The 22877-nt window shown below is 43.0% G+C and overlaps 1 protein-coding gene across 1 annotated transcript in view; it reads right to left on the bottom strand.

Moving 5' to 3' along the window:
* Positions 1–22460: 22460 nt before the first annotated feature.
* Positions 22461–22877, bottom strand: part of Pld5 (phospholipase D family member 5) — a 326043-nt gene continuing 325626 nt past the window's right edge. Inside the window, exon 10 of the mRNA XM_038349747.1 lies at positions 22461–22708. Within this exon, the coding sequence (XP_038205675.1) occupies positions 22461–22708 (248 nt within the window). The remainder of the gene's footprint in view (positions 22709–22877) is intronic.

The raw sequence follows: 22877 nt of genomic DNA, 5'->3' as shown, positions 1-22877 counted from the left end.
CTTCTCTTCCATCAACCTCTTACAGCTCTGAGACTTTTGTTTTGAAATGATGTTGGGGAGGAATCTGTGCACACTTGCTAAAATCAGCCAAATAATGCAAAGCTGCATGAAAAAAGTAAGTGTCCTCCTCTTCCTCCATGTCTACCATTCTCAGTTGTCAGAATCCCATGATGTTGATGGCTTGATGCAGGTTTCGTTTTTTTTTCCAGCCATGATACGAGGGATGGTTTAGCCAAACAGTCTCACGTTTTTCTCTTGACTCTGGAGGTCCCAGTGTGTATCCTCTTTGGCTGATTTTAATTTCTGTCTTCCCTGCAGCAAGACCACACATATAATATCCTTCACCAAGTTCTATGACTTCTTCTAATGAATTACTGAGCTTGAGAGTGGTTTGGGAACCCCCTGAACTTGCAGTTAGTATTAGCAGTAAGGGTGGTTTTGTGTAAATTCTTCCCTCTAATGTTTTATTTGGACTGACGTAAAACACCATGGATTAGATGGTTTAAGCAAAGTAAATGTCTTTTTTTCTCTGTTCTGGAGGTTGAGCATAGGAGATGAGGCTGCCGATGGGTTTGACCTTGGGTTGACACAGAAGCATCTCTCTGTGGCTTTCTGTGGTGGAGGGAGAGGTCCCTTTCTCTTTTGTGGGACTATTTTGCTTTTGCTTTACTAGTATTCTACCCTTATGACTTCTTCCTCCTCCCCCTCCTTCTTCCTCTTCTTTGCCATTATCGTCTTCTCCTCCTTCTTCCTGCTCTTCTTCCTCTTTTCTTTTCCTTCTCTCCTTCTTTTAGCTCTTATTACCTTCTTAGATGCCCACATGCAGTTAAAAGCCTTCCCAAGGGAGTCATAAACAACAGCTACCCCTCTTCTTAGAGTTCTGATGACAAACTAAGGTACAAGTCCATTAAAGTTCATTCTGGGGGAAATGAGTTTTTGGGATTTCTTACATGGCTTAGGTGATGGGCTGTGGGAGCTTCTCACCCAAAAGACCACATCAAAAAGTTTTAACCCAGCAGACATGAGAGTGTTTTCATAGCCATATGGATGGTGCCTCCCTCCCCAGTCTTTCCCTGTAGCATTCCTGAGACCACATGAGCTAGGGCAGAATCAATACGATGTCTTCCTTACGAGGAGAAAGTGATCTTAGCAGTCATTTACCACCCTCTGATTCCTGAGTGTGGATCTAGTGTGACCAGCCACCTCCTGAGTGTGGATGCAGTGTGACCAGCCACTTCCTGAGTGTGGATATAGTGTGACCAGCAGCATCCTGATGTAGATACAATGTGACCAGCGGCATCCTGATGTAGATACAATGTGACCAGCAGCATCCTGATGTAGATACAATGTGACCAGCGGCATCCTGATGTAGATACAATGTGACCAGCAGCATCCTGATGTAGATACAATGTGACCAGCGGCATCCTTATGTGGATACAATGTGACCAGCGACACCCTGATGTGGATACAATGTGACCAGTGGCATCCTGATGTGGATATAATGTGACCAGTGGCATCCTGATGTGGATACAATGTGACCAGCCATATCCTGTTGTGGATACAATGTGACTAGCCACTTCCTGATGTGGGTGCACCATGAGATGCTTTGAGTTCTGGCACCACGATTCTTCTGAGGCAAAGGACTGCACCCTGGAGCTGTGAGCCAAAAGAAGTCCTTCGTTTCTTAAGTTGCATCTGTCAGATATTTTATTATAAGACAAGTAGCACATATGGGATCAGTGTTCTTATGAAACAGGCTGCAGCTGCAGAGAAACCCTTGCTCCTTTTAGCATGTAAGGATACTACGAGAAAGCAAGCCCTCACCAGACTGCCAGGACTTTGAGCAGGACCAGAGCTAAGAGGAAAAAGTTTCAGTGCCCTTTTCATGATCTATTTGCTGTAGTGTCCCAGGTGGGAAGTATATCTTCCTAATCCAGGTTAGGCCTCCTGATATACATATTTATGTATACATAGTTATGTCTGTCACTCATTGAAGCAGAGGTCCAGTGTCCACCAAACACATTCCTCCTCCTCCCAGACATATGCTGATATTCGACTTCTGGGTTAATAGAGATTGAGGGTCATGTTGAGTTTCATCACATCAGTAAGTGAGGCTCCTTTTCTCTGTCTATTGTAAGAATGGGCAGGATTGCAGGGATTTGGGGGGAGCAAAAAGAAGCCAACAGAAATACTTATGTTGAGTTCTTACTGGTCAGGAAGAGACTTGCACAGCGATAAAGCTATGCTGTACGTTCACGGGTGTTCCTACTATGGAAACTGAGGCTGTTTTACCTTGTGTATACATCCTTTGAGAAGTTGTGTTCCATACTCCTTGTCACTGGGAGGCGCTTGAGACCCAACTATTTTTATTATAGAGGCATGACTGGGATGAGAAAGTCTGCAGCTCCTTCTCCAAGGAGAAAATAGAAATGCTTTTCTTGCAACACATTTCAAAATCTTTTTCATCAGAACAATCCAGTAATAGATTTTAACAACTATTATATAGTAGGTTATTAAAATAAAGTGTGGGATACTGGCCCAGTTCCTGCATGGACACAAAAATAGTGTTATGGTCTGTCATACTGTAAAAATATGGCATTTTGAGAAAACCAAAGCTAACAAAAAGTACAGAATCTCAAAGTCATACTAAATCTTGCATACACTTCAATGTTTAAATAAGGCTTAGTCCAAAGGAATGCTTCATATGAAGTGTACAAAGTGATCAAGAAAAATTGTCCTGTGATATATTGTAGTTTAGTGTGGGAAATTCAAATAATAAACTAGGAAATAACATTATATTTAAAAATATATTCTTGCTTCTCTTATCCCTGTTTTGAACCCATTTGCATCCTTAAAGTATCTCTCATATATGCACATACAGTATTTTTTATTAAAAAACTGTTTTTAAAAAAATTTTTATTTATCTGAGTGTTTTGCTTGCATATATGTATATACATCATGTGCACCTCTGGTGTCTGCAGAGGGCAGAGGAGGGCATGAGCTCCCCTGGCATGGGAGTTATGTATGGTTGTGGGTGCTGGGAACTGTCCTCTGCGAGAGTGGCTGGTTCCCTTACACACAAAGCCATCTCTCCAGCCCCGAACATACGGTGCTTGTCTTTGTGCAACTAGCTTATTTTACTTGATGCAAGGCTTTATGGTCACATCCATTTTCCTGCAAATGTTGCATGGGCCCTGTTTCTGACTATTTTGCATATCTGAGCTTGCTCTATCTTCATTTCCAGCCTTCCTACTCAGTGCATGTTTGCACTGGGTGTATGGGTCTGGGTTCACAGAGGACAGTCTGGGGCAGAGGCACTGTATTTCCTGTCACTTCTTTCCAGAGGAGATGACAATGCCTCTCACAACTCTGGAGAAGTGTCTAAGTGGAGTCACTTGCGGAGACTTGAAAGGGATTCTGACAGGCTGGGCCCAATTAAAGTGTTCCAGGAAGCTTAGAATTCTTGGTTTTCCTGAATTGTATTAGAGTCAGACAACACTGGAAGGGAATGGGGCCACAGAGAGCAAAGACAACAAGGGTTAAAATAGTGTCCTGTACTCTCTTGTTTTCTGTTCCCCATTCCATCCACTCCATTCCTCAGGAACAGAAGAGTGAAGGAGAACACAAAAAGCAGAAAAGAAGCAGAATAAAACTCTCCTGCTAGGCCACGATCCAGAAGGACTCAACCTCGAAAGGGGGACAGGAGCCTCATTACACTCTCACATTTCCAACACTTGGCCTAGAGGCTGAGGTGACAAATGGCACCAGAGACTCAGCATGTGTCAATTTACTGCAGCATAGAAGGAGACTTGCCACAGCATTGGCTACAGAAGTGAGGGCCGATATTGGGCCTTCACTTGTGTGAAAATGACATTCAAATTGATCCTAAGGCGAAGGACAAACATTTTCTCTTACTTGGCACTAATAACAGCTTCTGAAAAAGAAACCTGTAAAGCTGACCACGGATGTGTGACTCTCCGGCCACAAAATCAGGGGATTTGTTGGCAAATGACAACGGAAGAGACTTGAGAGAAACCACTGAGTCAGGAGGACTCAGGAAAGCTGCAGGCTGTTACCTCACAGAGCCGTGTGGAGATGCAGATCCCTCGGTGCAGAGACTGAAGCCAGACCATGACTAAGCCTGAAGTGGATCTCTCAGGACGCCTTTATTTCAGGTGAGGAAGGAGCGGTGTGGCACTAGTTAATACGCGCAAGCCCTACACAGCCTGAGTAGCAGAACCGGTCTCCAAATATTTTCTAAGCTGCAAATCTAGAGTCCTTGTCACCCTTAAGACCAGATTTGGATACTAGCTCCACAAATGAGTGGTGAGCCCTGGGTAATCAGAGACAAACATTTCTGCTTTCCACGCGTGACTGTTGTGTTGAGGGCAGCTGTCTGGGGAAGGTGCTGTGGTTGAGCACCGGGCGGGGGGTGGGGGTGGTGTCAAACACTGAAGGAATGTGGAAGGAGGATAGGAAGATGAGAGGGTGTTTGGAAACAGGTTTCAGGGGACTTGGGAGCAGAGCGTCACCAGAAAAGATGGTGTGGGAATGTAAGAAAGCCGATAATCCAGGGCTGCTTATGGGAGTGAGAGTCAGCTGGAAGGAGTGGGGATGAGGGGGAGGGGCCACATCCGCTATCACCCACTGTGCTGCTCTGGTTGCTGACATCTGGGCAGAGCCTTGTCATGTTAAGCGAGAGTTCTACCACTAAGACACACCCCCAACTCTCTGTTGACTTCTACCCTGAAGTTCTCATTTATTGAGAAACCACTTTCTGTGAAGACCTCAGGAACCAAACACTGATGTTCAAGGTTTACCTGATAGAACTCTGAAGTTCTCTCTCTCTCTCTCTTCCTTCCTCTCCCTCTCCCCGCGCCCAGGTGTGTAGATCAGAGAATAACTTGCACGTGCCAGTTCTTTCCTTTGGCCGTGTGGGGTCCAGGCACTGGAATCAGATTGTCAATTTGCCAACAAGTGTCTTTACCTGCGGAGGTTCTCACTGGACCACAGTACGTATTTTTGTTTAAAGTCAAATATGGCTAGACTCAAAACTGAAAACTCATAACTAGACCAGGATGCGGGACCTGAGATTTGGCTGAGTCACCCCCATACCCCTTTGTTCCATGCCCACTTCTGCTGAGTGGGTGTTCTCACCCATTTTCTTTTCCTAACGCTTACATTTTTATTTCTTGCATCTGGTTACCCACACGCCTTGCACAATTTTGGGGTGTTACATTTTCCAGACTGAGTCCTTCTCTTAGGCTAATGGTCAGCCCCGGAATATTCAAGACTTTGTTCTCGAGAGTCCCAACGAACTGGGCAGTATTTCAACATATCTTGCAAATGTTTTTTTAAAAAAAGGAAAAGATGTTCTTGTGTTTATTTTCAACTTCTCTGAGGCCTCATATTATAGGAAATCTTAAAGTTGCGTTATGTATAGTCTAGTCACAAGGACTGGGGATAAGCTTAGGACCACAGTGTTTACTAGAATGTCCAAGGACCCAAGATTTATCCCTTCAGGGAATGGATTCAAGTTGTCAAGCCTGGCAGGCAGCTTTTATTGACTGAGCCACCTTCCCAACCTGAGGGAAGAGAATTATTAAAATCTTAAAATCTAAGCTAAATCAATACCTTCATCCTGCACCAATGCACTTGATGACCTGACTTCAAATTTTCTCTTTTTACGTCTCTCTCTATATATAACACGTAATAAATCACTATTTATGTTGTCCAGTTTTTTTTTGGGGGGTGGACCCATATATCAAGCCTTTCCATTAGATTTCACTGTATTTTAAATTTCGGAGCTTCCATTTGGGCCGGTTTACTTTTGTGTATTTTTTGTGAGACAGGCACTTTCTGTGTTGTTCAGACTGACATCAGCCTCTTGAGTAAGTACTATTGTATGTGGAGGAGGAGCTACATTTTGATTCCACAGGCAACAGGAAGTGGTCTGTGACACTGGGCATAGCTTGAGCATATATGAGGTCTCAAAACCCACCACCATAGTGACACACTTTTTCCAACAAGACCATACCTACTCCAACAAAGCCACACCTCCTCATAGTGACACTCGCTGTAAGCTTGTGGTGGTCAATTACCTTCAAAGTACCACAAAATGCGTGCCAGATTCCTTAGCCTTACACATGAAAACCCTTGAGATAGGTCTCTTTGTGCAGCCCTGGCTGTCCTAGAACTCTATGTGGACCAGCATGGCCTCAGACTCAGAGATCTATCTGCCCCATGAGTGCAGGGATTAAAGGCGTGTGTGTGTGTGTGTGTGTGTTCAGGCTTTTGTTTTTCTTTTCTGCTATGCTAGTGATGGAATTCAGGGCCTCCTATGCAAGCACTCTGCTTCTCTAGCCCAGCTAACATTTTTTTTTATTTCCTTTTTCCCTCCTTAATGGTTTTAAGTAATTAAAATAATTTGAATATATTCTTTCTTTCCCTTACTCATCTATTGGATTTGTTTTGTTGAAAACTTAACCTTACCTTTATTTTCCTTTTGAGGCAGAGTCTTACTGTGTAGTCCAGGCTAGTCTCAGCTCAGAACTCGTGGTCCACCTGCCTCAGTTTCCCATTTCTACCGCTGATACTTTGAAACTAGTAAGCATTTTCTCTCTTTATTGTTGCTGTTTTTTTTTTTTTATTTTAGTTGGTATATTTTAAGACCGGATTTAATTTTTACCACAGTCTGTTAGTTATTTTGTGTCACGGTGACAAATAACCGCAACTTGCAGGAAGGATGAATGGCTTGAGCCCATGCTTGCAGAGGGCTGCAGTTCATCTCAGAATGGAAGGCAGAGGAGAATTATCCCTCGGCTTCTTAGCTCCTCACTGTGGAAGCAGGAGCAGGTAACAGTGAATGTCCAGTCACATGATGGTTGATCAGGAATCAGGGAGCTGGGCAGAAAGGACGGCACATTAGAACTTTCCAGAGTCCACCTCGGTGACTTATTTCATCCAGATTAGCCCCACTTCCTAAAGGTTGCAGTCTGTCAAAATAGCATCACTCAGGAGACAAGCCCCTGAGATGTGAGCCCAGTAGGGAACATCCAAGATTCAAATTATAGCGTAAGTTGGGTCATCCACCCTCCCTCCCCTCACATTCTATGAAAATTCTGTTGTCCTTCAGTTCTTCCAACACTAAACAGAATCACCCTGAAGTTTGTGTGTAGGCTCTTGTCTGGAACACTGACGACTTCTGTCTACCACTTCTCTTATATTTTTGGCACATGGTTTTACTCCCTTTGAATGCTTAGTAACTTTTCATTGAGTATCAAACACTGTATACTAAAAACAAAATAAGACAACAACAACAAAACGAGAGAAAGAAAAAAATAGTTCTGACTTTAAATATCTTTAGAGAGAATATTTGTTTGCTGCCAACACATGACTGAGCAGCCACAAGAATGCAAAGAGTTGTCTTAACTCAGCCAGAGCAGAGCTCTGGGAACTCTCTAGGGCTTGTCTGTTTCGGCTCTTCCTACTCTTCCTGTGCTCCTGCCCAAAGGCTAGGGGCTGGACAGCACCTGTCCTCGGGCAGCCATTCTAAAATCACATTTTCACTATGAGTGTGTGGGAAGCTCTGCTCAGCATCTCCAGGAAGGGAGACATTGAGGTTTTTGTCTTTCTTCCTTTCTTCCTTTCTTCCTCCCTCCCTCCCTCCCTCCCTCCTTCTCTCCCTCTCATTCCCTCCCTCCCTCCCTCCTTCCCTTCCTTTCTCCCTTCCTTCCTTTCTTTTTTAAGACAAAATTTCTCTATATGATAGCTCTGGCTGTCCGGAAACTCCCTCTGTAGAGCAGGTTGGCCTCGAACTCATAGAGATTCTCCTGCTTCTGCTTCCCAAGTGCTGGGATTAAAGGCCAGCATTACCCCCACCTGGCTAGGTAATAAGTGTTTTTAACTCATTTCACTTTTTTCTCCCTAAAAGCTCAGGTCTCTAAAAGGAGAGACTTTTGCCTTTCATATGTGCTCATCTCAGAACATGGTATGATGCACTGCAAGTGAATATTTGCTGAGTTAACCAGTAGGTGCACTTTCCACATGGGGTTGGATATAATGAATATCATGCTTTTTTTTTTTTAAACCAGAAGCTGACAGTAGTGCCACTTATGAATACTGTTACACCAAGCAGGGCGAGAAAATTTGTTCACCCTAGGAATTTGTTCATAGTTGGCCAGAATTTAGATCAAGAAACACTTTTATCACCGAGGAAGAGTATTATATCACAGAAATTACTGGTGCAAGGTATAAGTGAAAAGCAGGTGACATTTAGCCATTTTCTTGCTTTTAAGTTTCTCGGTATAGGACTGGGGACATAGCACAGTTGGAAGACTGCCTGTACAAGACCGAGGCCCTGGTCTTGATTCATAGCACCAAATGCCAGGTCTTAGGAGTTAGAGGCAAGAAGATCAAAAAGTTCAAGGTTGTCCTTGGCTTCACAGCAATTGCAAGGCCAGCCTGGGCTATGTAAAACCATTTTAAACTGGAAACATTCTCTATATTAAAGTATACCCGCTTGCCTGAATTCTAGAGTGGGCAACTCCAGTACCTATCCTGGACCCTTCAAATGACAATGCTCAGAAAGTGGAGAAGGTTGTAGGGTTGATGGTTGGTGTCTTAGTTAGGGTTTCTATTGCTGCAACAAAACACCATGACCAGAAATCATGTTGGGGAGGAAAAGGTTTATTTGGCTTATATTTCACCATTGCTGTTCATCACTGAAGAAAGTCAGGACAGGAACTCCAACAGGGCAGGACACCGGAGGCAGGTGCTGATGCAGAGGCCATGGAGGGCTGCTGCTTACTGGCTTGCTTCTCCTGGTTTGCTCAGTCGAATTTCTTATAGAGCCTAGGATCACCAGTTCAAGAATGGCGCCACCCACCATGGGCTGGGCCTCCCCCATTGATCACTAATTGAGAAAATGACTTACAGCTGGGTCTCATGGAGGCATTTCCTCAACTGAGGCTCCTTCCTCTGATGACTCTAGCTTGGGTCAAGCTGACATTCAAAACCAGCAAGTACAGTCGGGAACAGAACAGTTTATGGAAGGGTGTGTTCCTAAATATTTCATTTTCCTTGACTTACGTGAAAACCCTGGGTGCATCAGTTACTTTTCTGTTTCTGTGATAGAACACCATGGCCAAGGCAGTGTATAAAAGAGTTTCATTGTCTAGAGAGTTTTCGAGAGAGCGCATGGTGGTGTAGCAAAGGCACGGTGGCAGGCGTAACTGAGAGCTCATATCTCAAAGCTGCAAGCGGGAGGAAGAGAGCACACTGGGGATGGTGGTAGGCATGTGAAACCTCCAGACTGGCCCCCAATGCACCCCACCTCCAACAGGGCCACACTTTCTCATCTTTCCCAAACAGCCACCAACCGGGGACCGGGATTCAAATATATGAATCTATGAGGGGGGCTGCGTTCTCATTCAGACCATCACACTGGGACAACATTTATGTGCACTACATGGTTTTGTATTACACTCTGATGAAACTGCTCAGGAAACTGTGATAGAAAAATACTCAAAATTTATTTCCTCAAAATAGACTATGCTTAATCTGACTTCTATACTCGGTCATAAATTCTGTTGAAGACAGACAGACAGACAGAGTCTCATAATTGCTGTCTCTTCCACATCAACAGCTTTAATATTGTTGAGAATCTGTGTTTAAAAATGTTAGTTCCCTTTCATGGTTATTCCCTATATGTTAGTCCACACTTAAGACATACCGCTAATTGTTTCATGTTTATCCCCCAAAGCTAGCCCAGCATAAATAAAAGGGTAAAATAATTTTTTAGACAATAGATGTATTGTAAAAAGATTTCTCATACTCCAGGGACAGTTTTAAGATGAATTTGCAACTTAAACCAATGGAATGCTTTTTCTTTTAAAAAGGGGTGGGGAAAAAACCCAAGATAAAGATGTAGAGGCTTTAGTTTGTGAAGATGTTGAGAAAAGATCATTCTCAGTGTTACACAAAGGAACACAAAACCGAAGTAAATGTAGTTCAACAAGGCAATTTCCTTTCCCAAGAAGATTGTGCCACAACCCAAAGCAGGCTAACAAACACACTTGTCAAATGGCCTCTTTTATCCCTGATATAGGTGGTGACTCATTTCATCGTACTGGTAAGTCTGAGTTCACAATCTGATGTGATTGGCCAATCAATGCAAAGAAAGGATCAGGAAATATGGGTTCTTGCTGGGCTGATTACCCTTGGTAGGACAAATGCTGTTTCTTACAAAGGAAATAAGGTGAGATTAGTGATCAGTCAATGTAGGCGATAAAGGAAATACCACACATCGAGAGGTGACTTCATGAAAGCCAAAGCCAAACCCAGGCTCCTTATGGGGCAGGACTTCCAGTTTATTCCCAAAGTTCAGTGGGGAGCACTCCCCTTTACTCAGATTCCTTTCTCAAGACAGGGTTGCTCTATGTAATAGCCTTGGCTGTCCTGGAATTCACTCTGCAGACCAGGTTGGCCTTAAACTCACAGAGATTTGCCTGCTTCTGCCTCCCAAGTGCTGGGATTAAAGGTGTGCGTCACCACCAGTTCTTATTTGTGTTCTTATTTGCCTATTATTTTAGACAACAGCGGACTCCAAGGTCTACTTAAACGAATACCTGAAACTCAGGACACAATGAAAAAAGTTGTTTTTTTTTTTTTTGTTTTTACATTCATGGTTATTTTTGTTCTTTCTTAATTATTGAGTGGGTTGAGCCCTAGGGAGACAGTTTAGTGATTATTGGTGCCATTCCTGATAATCTGAGTTCAATCCCCTGGACCATATTGTGGAAAGAGGGAACAGACTTCAAGAAATTGTCCTCTGATCTTCTGTTATGCATTTTAAACATAATAATAATAACAACAACAATAAGTTAAGTAATCTGGATGGCATCTCTTAGAAAATTGTAGAAAGTATGGCATTTCTTTTAAAAATTATATATATATTGTTTTTTTGAGACAGGGTTTCTTTGTAGCTTTGGAGCCTGTCTTGGAACTCACTCTGGCCTCAAACTCACAGAAATCCTCCTGTCTCAGCCTCCTGAGTGCTGGGATTAAAAGCATGCACCACCACAGTCTAGCTAAAACATTTATTTATTATTATTTTGGAATTATGTGTATAGTATGTTTCTAAATATAATTACAGTGCCCATAGAGGCTGGAAGAGGTTACTGCAATCACAAAATCTGGAGTTGCAGGCATTTATAAGCCTGTAGATGTTGGTACTGAGAATTAACTGTGGGTTCTCTGGAAGAGTCACACTTGCTTCTAACCACTGAGCCATCTCTCTCCAGGTCAATCATCTCTTTTCTTGTACTGACATTGAAGATTACGGTGACCTGTTCTCTTTTCCACGTTCCAGGATTATATTCTTAATCATTTTTAGGAAAACATGTATCTATGATTACTGTCTCTACCCTGTGACACCTATGCTGTCTTGGAATTCTGCCAGCACGAAGGTCATCACTGCTGCAAACCCTCAGTCTTTGGTCCCTGGAATCACAAGACTAAATAAACCTATCATTCTTACAGAAACGGCAAACAGTTGTTCCTGTCTGTCCCCATGACTTTGCCCTGAAGGACTGAAGTCTCTGTTTTGTAACTAATCACGTGAGTCAGTCAGAGCATTCACCGAGTGCCACAGATTCGCCACCGTTTTAGAAGGGTTTGTAGGATGCTATTTCTTGCTACCAGTCTGGGTGAGATCCTTGTCTTTTTAGCAGATGTGACTCATGTTACTTCCTGGTTAGAGTATTCGTTTGCATATAGAAGCCCCTCTAGCAAGCTTCTTCTTGTTGAATTTGGTCTCTTTTGACTCTGATGAGCAGAGAACTCTGCTGACTCACAGTGAATATTCACTATGAGAAAAAATATCTTTTATGGTTTCAGGTAGTTAGGATTTTGAGATTGCTTACAACCATCTGTTTCAGTGTTCTACCATATAAATGGAATGCACACACTAGACACACACACATAACACACACACACTACACACATATACCACATAAACACATATGCTACAAGCATACAAACTACACATTACACATACAGACACTTCACATATATTATACACATACCCATAAACTACACATAGTACACACATACAATATACACACACTATAGTATAGACATTACACACATAAATTATACACTTATACACTACACACGTACACTATATACACATGCTACACACACACAAACTATACACATATACTACATGCTACTCATGCACTACATACATATCTATACTGGCTAATTTTTGTGTGTCAACTTGACACAAACTACAGTCATCAGAGAAGAGGGAGCCTCGGTTGAGAAAATGCTTCCATGAGATCCAGCTGTAAGGCATTTTTTTTTCAATTAGTGATCAATGGGAGAGGGCCCAGCCCATGGTGGGTAGTAGCATCCCTGGGCTGTTGGTCCTGGATTCTGTAAGAAACCAGGCTGAGCAAGCCAGGGGAAGGAAGCCAATAAGCAGCACTCCTCCATGGTCTCTGCATCAGTTCCTGCCTCCAGGATCCTGACCTTTTTGAGTTCCTGTGTTGACTTCCTTCAGTGAGGGACAACAATGTGGATGTGTAAGCCAAATAAACCTTTTCCTCCCCAGCTTGCTTTTTGGTTAAGGTGTTTTGTTGCAGCAATAGAAACCCTAGCTAAGACAACACCATACATACCACATACACACAACACATATACATCATGCACACACACACACACACACACACACACACACACACATTTATAGATATGTACTGACTTACGAGATTGTGCAAGGCAAGAGCAAAGGCTAGAGGGCATCCTGTCTTACAGGCAGACTGGACCTCGGGTAGAGACGAATGCCAATCAAAAGTGGGATTTCTTCTTGAGGAAGCTATAATTCTATCTTTATGTCTTTTCATTGATTGGCCCAGTCTCACACTGGTTGTTGAGGATACATGGTAACAGTGGTGGTTTGAATGAGAATGGTTTCCATAGGCTCACGTGTTTTAATGTTTAGTCCCCAATTGGCAAAATTGTTGGGAAGGATTAGGAGGTGTGGTTTTGTTGGATGAGGTGTGTGTTAATCCTGAGATTCAAGAAAAAGTCCTGCAATTTCGAGCCAAATTCAAAGCAAGCCTTAGGGTAAATACCAACTGAGAAGAAGGGTTCTAGCCAGGTCCACCCCCCAGACTCCCAGGGAATGGCCACGAGTAACATTTTACAGAGACTTAAAAAGGCAAAACTCATAATTCACTGCATTTCCCATCAGGTCAATGGGGCAAGCATACATCCAGATGTATTTCCTGTCTATGAACCTCCCACCCACATGTGATCAGGCACATCTGGTGCAGATGGGTCAAACAAACTTATTTAGGGCAGTGAAAACACGTGGCTTGTTATCTCCCAAGAGCTATAGCTACTAGCATTCCAGGGTGTTATTTTGTCCTTGGGCAAGTGGGGCTTACAGGTTCACTTTGCTTCTTGCAGGTGTCAATGGGGGCAGGCTTCGAGGTTCCAAAAGCCCATACCACTCTCAGCTCTTTTGCTCTATCTTGTGCTTGTGGGTAAGAGCAGATGAAAGCTCTTAGCTACTGCCCCAACACCATGGCTGCCTGCCTACTGTCTGCTGCCCACCTGCTGTCTGCCTTTTGCCTGTCATGCTGACTACCATGATGGTCATGGTCTCTAACCCTTTGGAGGCACGATGACCCCCAAATGAAATTCTTCTCTTTTCTAAGTTTCCTTGGTCATTGTATTTTGCCCCAGAAAGAGAAGAATAACTAAGACAGTAGCTTGTGGTCTTCCTTCACTTTTAATGTGTGTTCACACATGAGCGAGACAAAACCTGGCTCTAGGACTTCTGACCTTACCAACCTCTAGCCAAGCTGAGCTGGAACAAAGCCAGGCTCCATGTGTCGTGATCTCACCAAGACTTCCTCCAACCCTTCCAAATCATCCCCAAACTCACCTTCCTTTGTCAGGCTTTTGAGTACTGCTTCCGCTTCTGTCTCCTACAAAGTCCTGTAAGCTCCTTACTTTTATCAAATACTCAGCATATTATTAACACCTTCTGTATTTATTAAGTTCGTCATTAGAATTTATACTTCAAAACATCATCTAAATTTGCCACACACCTGCCTCTACTTAACTCCATGAACTCAGTGTGCGCCCTATGCTTCATTTACCTCATAAGAAAAGTATTGGCTGACAGCTTCAAGACTTCCATTTATTCCTCCCACCTCAACAATTTCTCTTTTTATTTTTTTTTTGTTTTGTGATAGGGTCTCACTTTGTAGCTCTGGCTAGCCTAAAACTCACTATGTAGACCAGGTTGGTCTCATACTCACACATATCCACTTGCTTTTGTGTCCCAAGTGCCATCCCCCAAATTTCCGTCATGTAGTTATTGCCTGTGTGTGTGATTTCTGTGCTCTGTGCTTCTAATTCATCTTTATGAGTCCAGGATTCTTTGTTACTATTGATTTGCTATTTAATACTTAGGGAGTAGATCAGGGCGGTTCACCACAAAGACAATTAGACATGAGCACACAACCAACAGGTCATTAACATTAACTTCAATGTTAATTTAAAAAAAAAAAATAAAAGAGTAATTTTATTTTATGTGCAGTGGTGTGAGGGTATCAGATGCTCTGGAACTGGAGCTACAGACAGTTGTGAACTGCCATGTGGGTACTGAGAATTGAACCCAGGTCCTCTCAAAGAGCAGTTAGTGCTCTTAACATCTGAGCCATCCTCTCCAGCTCCAGTGTCAATTCTTTTACCTTCTCTACTTTCAGGCTATTATTTAGGAGGAGGACAAGCCTGGCCAAGTGGCACATGACTCTAATTTCCACACTTGGGAGGCTGAGGCTATGCCCTGTGTTTGAGATCAGCCTATGCTTTACAATAAGCACCAGGCTAGCCCCTCCCACCTCAATCACCCGCACCCCCCCCCCCCCAAGAAAAGCAACAAAGGGAAAAAACAGAAAGGACAGCTTTCACTTCATTCTGTTGTTAGTCGGGAGCCTCTGGACCACGAAGAATAGCACGTAGTCAAGTTATTCAGGTTAATAGAAGTTTATTTATGCCAATACATAAGAAAGTAAGGAAGATAGGAAAATTACCCAGTGCCTACAGAGTTCAGAGTCATTGCTGAGACTCAGTCATTTTCTCTGTAACAAAGAGCAAGAATTGGTGACTCAGCAAGGACTCTGACGGTCTCTGTGGATGCAGTCGTCCTTCCTGCTTGAAGGTGGCACCGCAGACAGGTGAGGCCTGCCCCAGCTGGATCTTACTGCACCTTGCTTAATTTCTGCCTCACACACCAGTTCTCTGATGGTTAGATCAGGCGTTTCTGGGTGTGTCTTTTTTTTTCTCTGGCTTCCCTGTGGCCTGTCTGTCAACCAGTCATTGAAAATACAGTGAGCAACCGTGGTCAGTGTGGGGCGCTCACATGGTGCGGAACACAATGCGCTGTTTGGAGGCTGCCTGATCTCTCAAGAACACTTAACACCTACCTCAGAGTGCAGGTAATAGCAGAAAGCTTTATGCTGGGGACAAAGTGTCTTTGTTTCCTAGTGACACAAAGTGCCATTTCACTGCTACAAACTATTCACCATTTTGTGCGATATGTGTCTTGGATGCTGCCTGTCATATAGGCACTGGATGAAGACGCATCCCTGCGTTTAGGGAAAGATGGTAGAATTGTAGATGAGGCCATTATGAACATGGCTGTCACCGAATTGGACGTTCTGCGTTGTCCTTTAAAGTGTCCATCTTTGTTTAAGTTGGAACATCGGAAACAATTGCAGTATTTTTCATCCTGGAAATTGAGGTCATTCTTCCCAAGATGGTTTGTGAACCCACACAAGAAGAATCTAAATTAAAAACCAGGTCTGTCTGCTCAGTGTTTCCGCTGTTCCTAAGGAATTTCTGCCCGTGGAAAGGGGTAGAGTTGATAGTTGAATTAAGTTTTCAAGAGGCTTGAGGCCCAGAGGACTATTAGTGGGATTTAGTCATTCCTTTTACAAAACAAGAACATCACCTTTACTAACATTCCTATCAAAGGACATAAAAATAAATGATAAGTAATCTTTATCTTGCTGTGATTTAGTTGAGCCCCTTGCATATGATTCCTATAAACCTACATTATCTCAATTTTTACAAAAACCATGAATCTATAGGATGCACACACTGCTGATCAAAGACAATTACTGAGTTGAAGATTCAGGAATCCACTTCACTAAGTCTCTGCTGGAAACTCAATCAGCAGCCTTGAAGAAAGTGTGCCTCCGACTTCTCCTTATGCATGTGTGTGCATTCCCTCAGAGGGACATCCTGCCACGAGTCCAAATCACTATAGTAAAGCAACCACTTGTCCCACATGTGTCCCCCAGCAAGGGTCCGTGCCAAGTGCTTCAGGCTGCTTAAATGGAATAGCTTCCTCAGCTTTCCTGTATGGCAAATTGGAAAGGGGGTTTGTGCATCGGTAGGCGTCTTTCAAAGTGAGCTCTAAACTTCAGACTCCAGATGGGGTTCGGTGGGACTGGGTATAGCTCAGTGGCAGAGCACCCATTTAACATCCTTCAGGCCTTGGGTTTGATCCTCAGCATTGTAAGCAGAACCCCAAACCGAAGGGAATTTGCAAAGAAGACACAGTGCATTTATTACAGGTTTTCGGCAGAGATCTGAGAGGGGGTGATGGGTGAATACTCTAGGCATCTGGACCAGATGTAGTCCAGGACATGGCCTCTACAGATATTTCTTCACCAATCAGTGTTTGCTCATTTTCTCAAAGTCTATCTACATGGGGACAAACTTTTTTTAAAAAAATTGTCAGATAGCAATAGTATTATAAAGATACCTGTTGGGCGAAAAGCTCCACAGTGGTCCAAAGTCCACAGGACCAACTAGAGCTCCCTTACTCCCGGCTTACCGAAGTACATTATTCATGGCTTACCGCAGTACCTGGTTTCTGAGATCGAGCTGAGCAAAAAAAGCAATGGCTAGCTTCACAATCTGGCAGGGTTTTTATAACACTTAGGCTTAAAAAGAAAACCTCAGCATCTGGTTACATGAAAGAATTGATCCCTATAAAGCCCCTCCCCAATTGTTTACCAATTTACTTAGTTATCTGAAGATTGATATGCCCAGATGTAAGTTTATACTGTTTACATAGGGTATATTAAAAATGGAAATATCCTTTGTACTAGAATTAAGTCAGTAGTTGTACATAACAATCCTTATTAAATCTTACACTTCTTACCTTTTGTGTTCTATTTTAAAGGTTTATTATTTATTCATTTAATGTACACATGTGTATGTGTGTGTATGTATGTATGTATGTATTATGAATACCCACATACAAGCATGTGTGCCAAGGTACGTTTGTGGGGGTCCGAGTACAGTTTGCTGAGTCAGTTTTTCTCCTTCTACCCCTCTGAGTTGACTCAGGCTGTCAGGTTTGGTGGCATGAGACTTTACCCATGGTCATTTTGGCAGACAGGGTCTCATGTAGCCCAGGCTGGTCTTGAAGCTGCTGAGTGAATAAAGCTGACATAGAATTCCTCACCCTCCTGCTTCTGCCCCCTAAGTGTATGCACCAACTCACACAGCTTAATATCACTTTTCCCTGTGTCAGATTTCCAAGAGAAGCCCCAGTGGCCTGTGGACTTCCACTCCTGGGTGAGTACAAGACTCTTGGTAGGTCACACATAAGAAGACAAAATTTTAACAGCTTCAAGAAACTTCTTTAGAATACTCATACAGTTACCATAAAAAGCGGTGTATTTTAGTTCATCTAAAGATGTGAATTCTCTCAAATGGAAAATGTAGGCTAAGAGTTGAGGGTGGCCTTATGTCATTAAAGTAGAAGAGGAGAGGCAACTTTTGATTAACAAGATATAAGGGGACAAAGGAGGATATGAATCCTTAGCAAACTGGAAAGCATGGGATATGGAGTGATTTATCTAGTCTATATTCTCAGTCAGAATGCTTATACTAGAGTGCACCAGTTCATTGGGCATAAACAAAGGTGAGGGGGAAAAAATCCACCCACAAACCACGAGGCTGTTAATAAGGATAAAATTCGAATAATAACAGCAAAGTGTTTTTCTTTCCAGGCGCTGACTGCTCTGTGCAGGGAGGGCAGATTTGCACATTAAATTCTAAAAATAATGAAACAGAATTTGAACAAAGGAACCCTCACAAAGGGCATGTGTTGGAGTCAGGGGATGCAGATTTTAAAAGGATAGAATTCTTGAGACAGGGAGCCATGGATTGAATCCCATCATGACATTCTCACAGTCTGCCCCCTCTCCCCAGAACTTAGTTCCATAAAAGTTTCTATAGGCAAATGAAAACCTCCAAATGAATAAATCCAAGGCACTCGAGAAGAGCTACAGACGGTTGGGAAATGAGCTTCTGTTATCCCAGGTTCGGTGAGGTACTTCCGACAAACTGGTAACCGCACATTAATAAAACGCCTTTTTCAAAGGGTAAGCTCAATCAGCAGAATGTGATCCAACACATCTGAGTAAGAATGGTGTCAGATGCTGAAATAAAGTAGAGCAGATTCTGGGGAAATAGAGCCCGGAGCAACACAAAAGCAGAAACATCCACACATCTTTCCTTTCTCTTGCTGAGCCTGCGAAACTCAGGCATTCATTTTTCACGTCATGTTCTGAAGGACCTTGGCAGCGTCTCTTACACGCTCCTTAACAACAGCGCAGGGGGAGGGTGGGAGGGGGCCGTTTACAGTGTGTCTCAGTTCAGCCATTTCCAGGCTCACCAAGCGTGATTTTGCAGAGCGTACTACAACCTCCATATTCCACTTCCTTTCCTGTAGTCTGCTCGTTTTAAGATTTAATAGGGAATGGCCAGTGAGGATGCAGCGAAAGCCAACAGGACACAGAGGAGAATGTGTGGCAGTGACTGTCGTGAGGGTCCTATGTTTTATGTGTCATGGGACAAAAGTATGATGCACAGAAACTGTGGATCCCATATGCCTGTTTTCAACCAGTTGGTCTTTCTGAGGCCGTACTGGACTCCACAATGAGTAGATGTGGCCTGAATGGTGGGCTGCTGCTGAATTTTGAAAACCAATATTTGAGACCAAATAAGGCACTAAGTTAGTGTTAGTAATGGAGAAACGCAAAATGTGTGTCTCAAATTGTGTTCGGTCTTCATTCAACTGGAGAACAGCCCCCAGAATATTCTGGCGAAGACGGTAGGATAGCAGTCCCCTTCTTCATATTTTCCAGCAGGGTGTATCTCCAAATTATAAGTAGCCTTGGAGTGCTTTTGTTTTCTTTTCTTTCCCTCTTGAGAAATACATCCTAAGCTACTTGGAATGGGAAGAATGGAAGTTAGTTACCTATCCAGCAGGGACTCAATGTCTAAAAGAAAAAGGTCCCCTGTATAGGAAAGTATCCTGTTGGAAGAGAACAGTTTTCTGAATTAAATGTTCGCTCAGAAGACACAGACAACACAGGACTCATTCTCCTGGGCGCTGCAGAAGGACAGGGTTGCATGGCCGGGTGAGGTGCTTCGTTGCGGTGGCACAGAAACATGGGTTGCTGGCAGGACTCTACTGATGCTGGTGTGCAGCAGACAACCTGTGACATCGTGCCCCCAGCCGCCATGCTGATGGGCTTGTGAGTGAGTGACAGTGATGGCCATTCCATCAATGATAATGGTCTCTTTTCCCACTGTGTAAAATCAAAGGCAGCAACTGGGAAAGGGCCCACACCACCTAGCCTACATTTGTCTCATGACTGTTGACAAGCAATCTGGGAGACAACGGAGCCAAGAGGGAGGCGACCTTTTATGCTTCCCGGGTATTCAGAACCTTTGGATCAACCCAGGATCCCTTTGAATGCTAAAGAGTGGCAAGCCCTTCTTTGTCTCGTTGCCTCTACTCTTTACCTTCCTTTCTTTGAAAACCACCCCCAAAGCTGCTTTTACTTGCACACTTGCCAGGATGGCACTCAATTCAAGGATGGAGTGTTTGGTAAATACTTAGAATCTTATGGCTGGCCATTATTAAGGAAAAGTATCTTTGAGAGTCTTCAAATGAGTCCATAAAACCTGATTTTCTTAAAGCACAGCTCGCCTGGCGTGCTCTGTCTCTCTGTCTCTGTGTGTCTCTGTTTCTCCCTGTCTCTGCGTCTCTTCGTGAGTAGTTTTCACTGTTTTTGTTGTTGTTTTGTTTTGTTTTTGAGATAAGGTCTCTATCACCCTACCTGCCCTGGAACTCTCTATGTGGCCTCCAAAGATCCTCCTGCCCCTACCTCTTGAGTGCTGGTATTAAAGGCATGCACCGCCACACCTGCATGCCCTTTAGATCTCTTGACTGGCTTAAACACCCAGCAAGGCAAGAGACAGAAATCACAGGAAAGGAATTGGGGTCGTCAGTAGGGCTGTGAACAATCATTCTGCATTCGGTGAACCTGAGTAAGGAATTCCTTTTGTCATAATTAAACCAAATCTCTGGAGATGAAAGTAAACAAATGAGATTGTTTATCCTTGTTCTAAAGACACAGGTACACTCTGGTCCTAACGGTTCCTTTGCAGCACAGCGTCTTTGTGTGTTATTATTTATGTCAGGGTGACCAGGTATCATATTCCACTCAAATATCCACAATCCAGATTTCACCAGGACGAGCCTTCCCCACCCGCATTCCTGTTCTGTGTTTGCAAATAGAAATTTTCCCCTCTGGATTCTTGGGAAGTACCTGGTATGGGTTCTATCAGGATACCGCAGAGATTATTTCAAGAAAAAGATTATGCAGTGTAATGCTTAGCATTTATATAGGTTCTTTTGATTTCAAAAAAACAACTTAGAAATATCGCCTACCATGACAGCATCCTTGCGAGGTAGGTGAGTATTATTGTCTCTACATTAACTATAGAAACCCAAGGCCGAAGAGCGAAGGACTCTATTCTGAGCTTGGTGGCAGGAGCCATACTGGGTATGGGCATCTTGGCCACTTGCTCTGGGCTCTGAAGAGGTCACACCTCTCTCATGTAGCAACAGTCTCCATTAATACAGGGTTATATATTGTAGAGATATAAAACAACAACACACAATGACATTATAGAACAATAATCCAATATTTCTGTTTCTTAGTAAAATATGTTAAGCACAGTATTTAAATTGCATTTGTCTGAAAAGCATTTGGTATATTAAATAGCAGAAGGTATATTAAATAGCTCTATAAACATTTGCTGGCATACTCTTAACAGCATAATAATTCTAAATAAATTAAAATCCACCGACGCATAGAGACCTTTCCTTTATAATACTGTTAACCAAACACAAATGTGAAACAGCTTTGTTCTCAAAATGCAGACTTAATGGCTTGCTGAATATTAGCTGGGGCACTTCATCTTTCTGAGCTTGAGGAAAGTATATATATATATATATATATACATACATATATATACACACATACACACACACATATATATATATGAATATATATGAAAGAGAGTGAAAGAGAGAGAGCTGACTTTGGTTTTTAAAATAAAATAATCACTTAGGGAGGGGAAAAAGTGTAGTTGAAGACTGGGTAGTGGTGGCACACACCTTTAATCCCAGCACTTGGGAGGCAGAGGCAGGGAAATCTCAGTGAGTTTGAGGTCAGCCTGGTCTATAGAGCAAGTTCCAGAATAGCCAGCACTACACAGAGAAAGCCTGTCTCAAAAAAACCAAAAAAAAAAAAAAAAGAATGTAGTTGAAAGGTGAAAATGAAAGACTGATATTTCTGTATTGTATACATTTTGGGGAATTCACACCTTTCCCAAAGAAATTCTGACACTTTGAACTAGTGGTGAGGTGAATACAGAGATGTTGTAGAACAAGAACATTTAGGGAGAAGACAAACTGATACCAAAGAAAACCTGTGGGTTCAGAACACAAGGGGACAAAAGACTAGGTGTTTTTCAGGAGTCTTGAAGGCTGGCATGAGATGGGGGTGTCTGTGCTCAGCTGCCTCAGTAGGTCTTGGAGATGGATGGGTTATTAGGGAAGAAACTTGGGGCTGTCTGTGTCTTCTAGCCCATTCCTCGAACTCCAGAATTCAGCAATGTTAATGGAGAAGGCTCACCTCACACTAAAACCTGTGCAGCTGGGCCAGCAGAAAAGGTCCTAAAACCAGTAAGAAACAGAAGACAAGAACTGAGTCTTAAAATCTGTATGCAGATGTTAAAAACTAACTCCTACGCCAGAATGACATTCTCCGTTAGAGCTCATAGATAGAAAAGTCTTAAATTTAATATACGGTGCTAAGATGTTGTTAGCTAGATATTACATGTCATTCAGAGAACAGTTTTAATAAGTGTGCTTTTTTTATTTCTCCTTAAAAAAAAAAAAAGATGTCGTAAACCGTGGTCTTTGCTCTAGTCCTTCCTGCATTGGGTCTGAAGCCTGCAGGTCTGAAGCCTCACTTGTCTGTCAGTGAGCTATGCACTCAAGGGCTCCCTCCGGTGGCATTGTCATTGGCAGGTTGGCTGGAGAGAGACTTGCGTTTGGACAGGTTTGAACAGTTTGGCTGTTTGGTGGGCTGTAAGTTTTTGGCATAAGGCGAATACCAGTCTCTTTCAAACACATCTTTAAGTTGTTTAATGATGCTCCTGTTGTCTCTCGCATCTGCCTGGTTGATGACAAGGCCCGTACCAGCATTCTGGGTGAAGTCGTTCCCTACCCAATCAAAATTTCCTGCAAACAAAGAAATCAGGTGAGAAGGTGCGATCAACTGGGAAAATTCCCAATATATGAAATGTAGAACAGATTCAAATAAAAAAAAAACATAAAATAAACACCCAGGAATAACGAGGGAGGCAGAATCATGATGACAGCGCCAGAGAAAACCCTTGCAAGAAGCCCT

This window comes from Arvicola amphibius, chromosome 12 (genome assembly GCF_903992535.2).
Source record: "Arvicola amphibius chromosome 12, mArvAmp1.2, whole genome shotgun sequence".
NCBI classification, from domain to species: Eukaryota; Metazoa; Chordata; class Mammalia; order Rodentia; family Cricetidae; genus Arvicola; species Arvicola amphibius.
The sequence above is the reverse complement of the archived record's forward strand: the minus strand, read 5'-3'. Positions and strand labels throughout refer to the sequence as shown.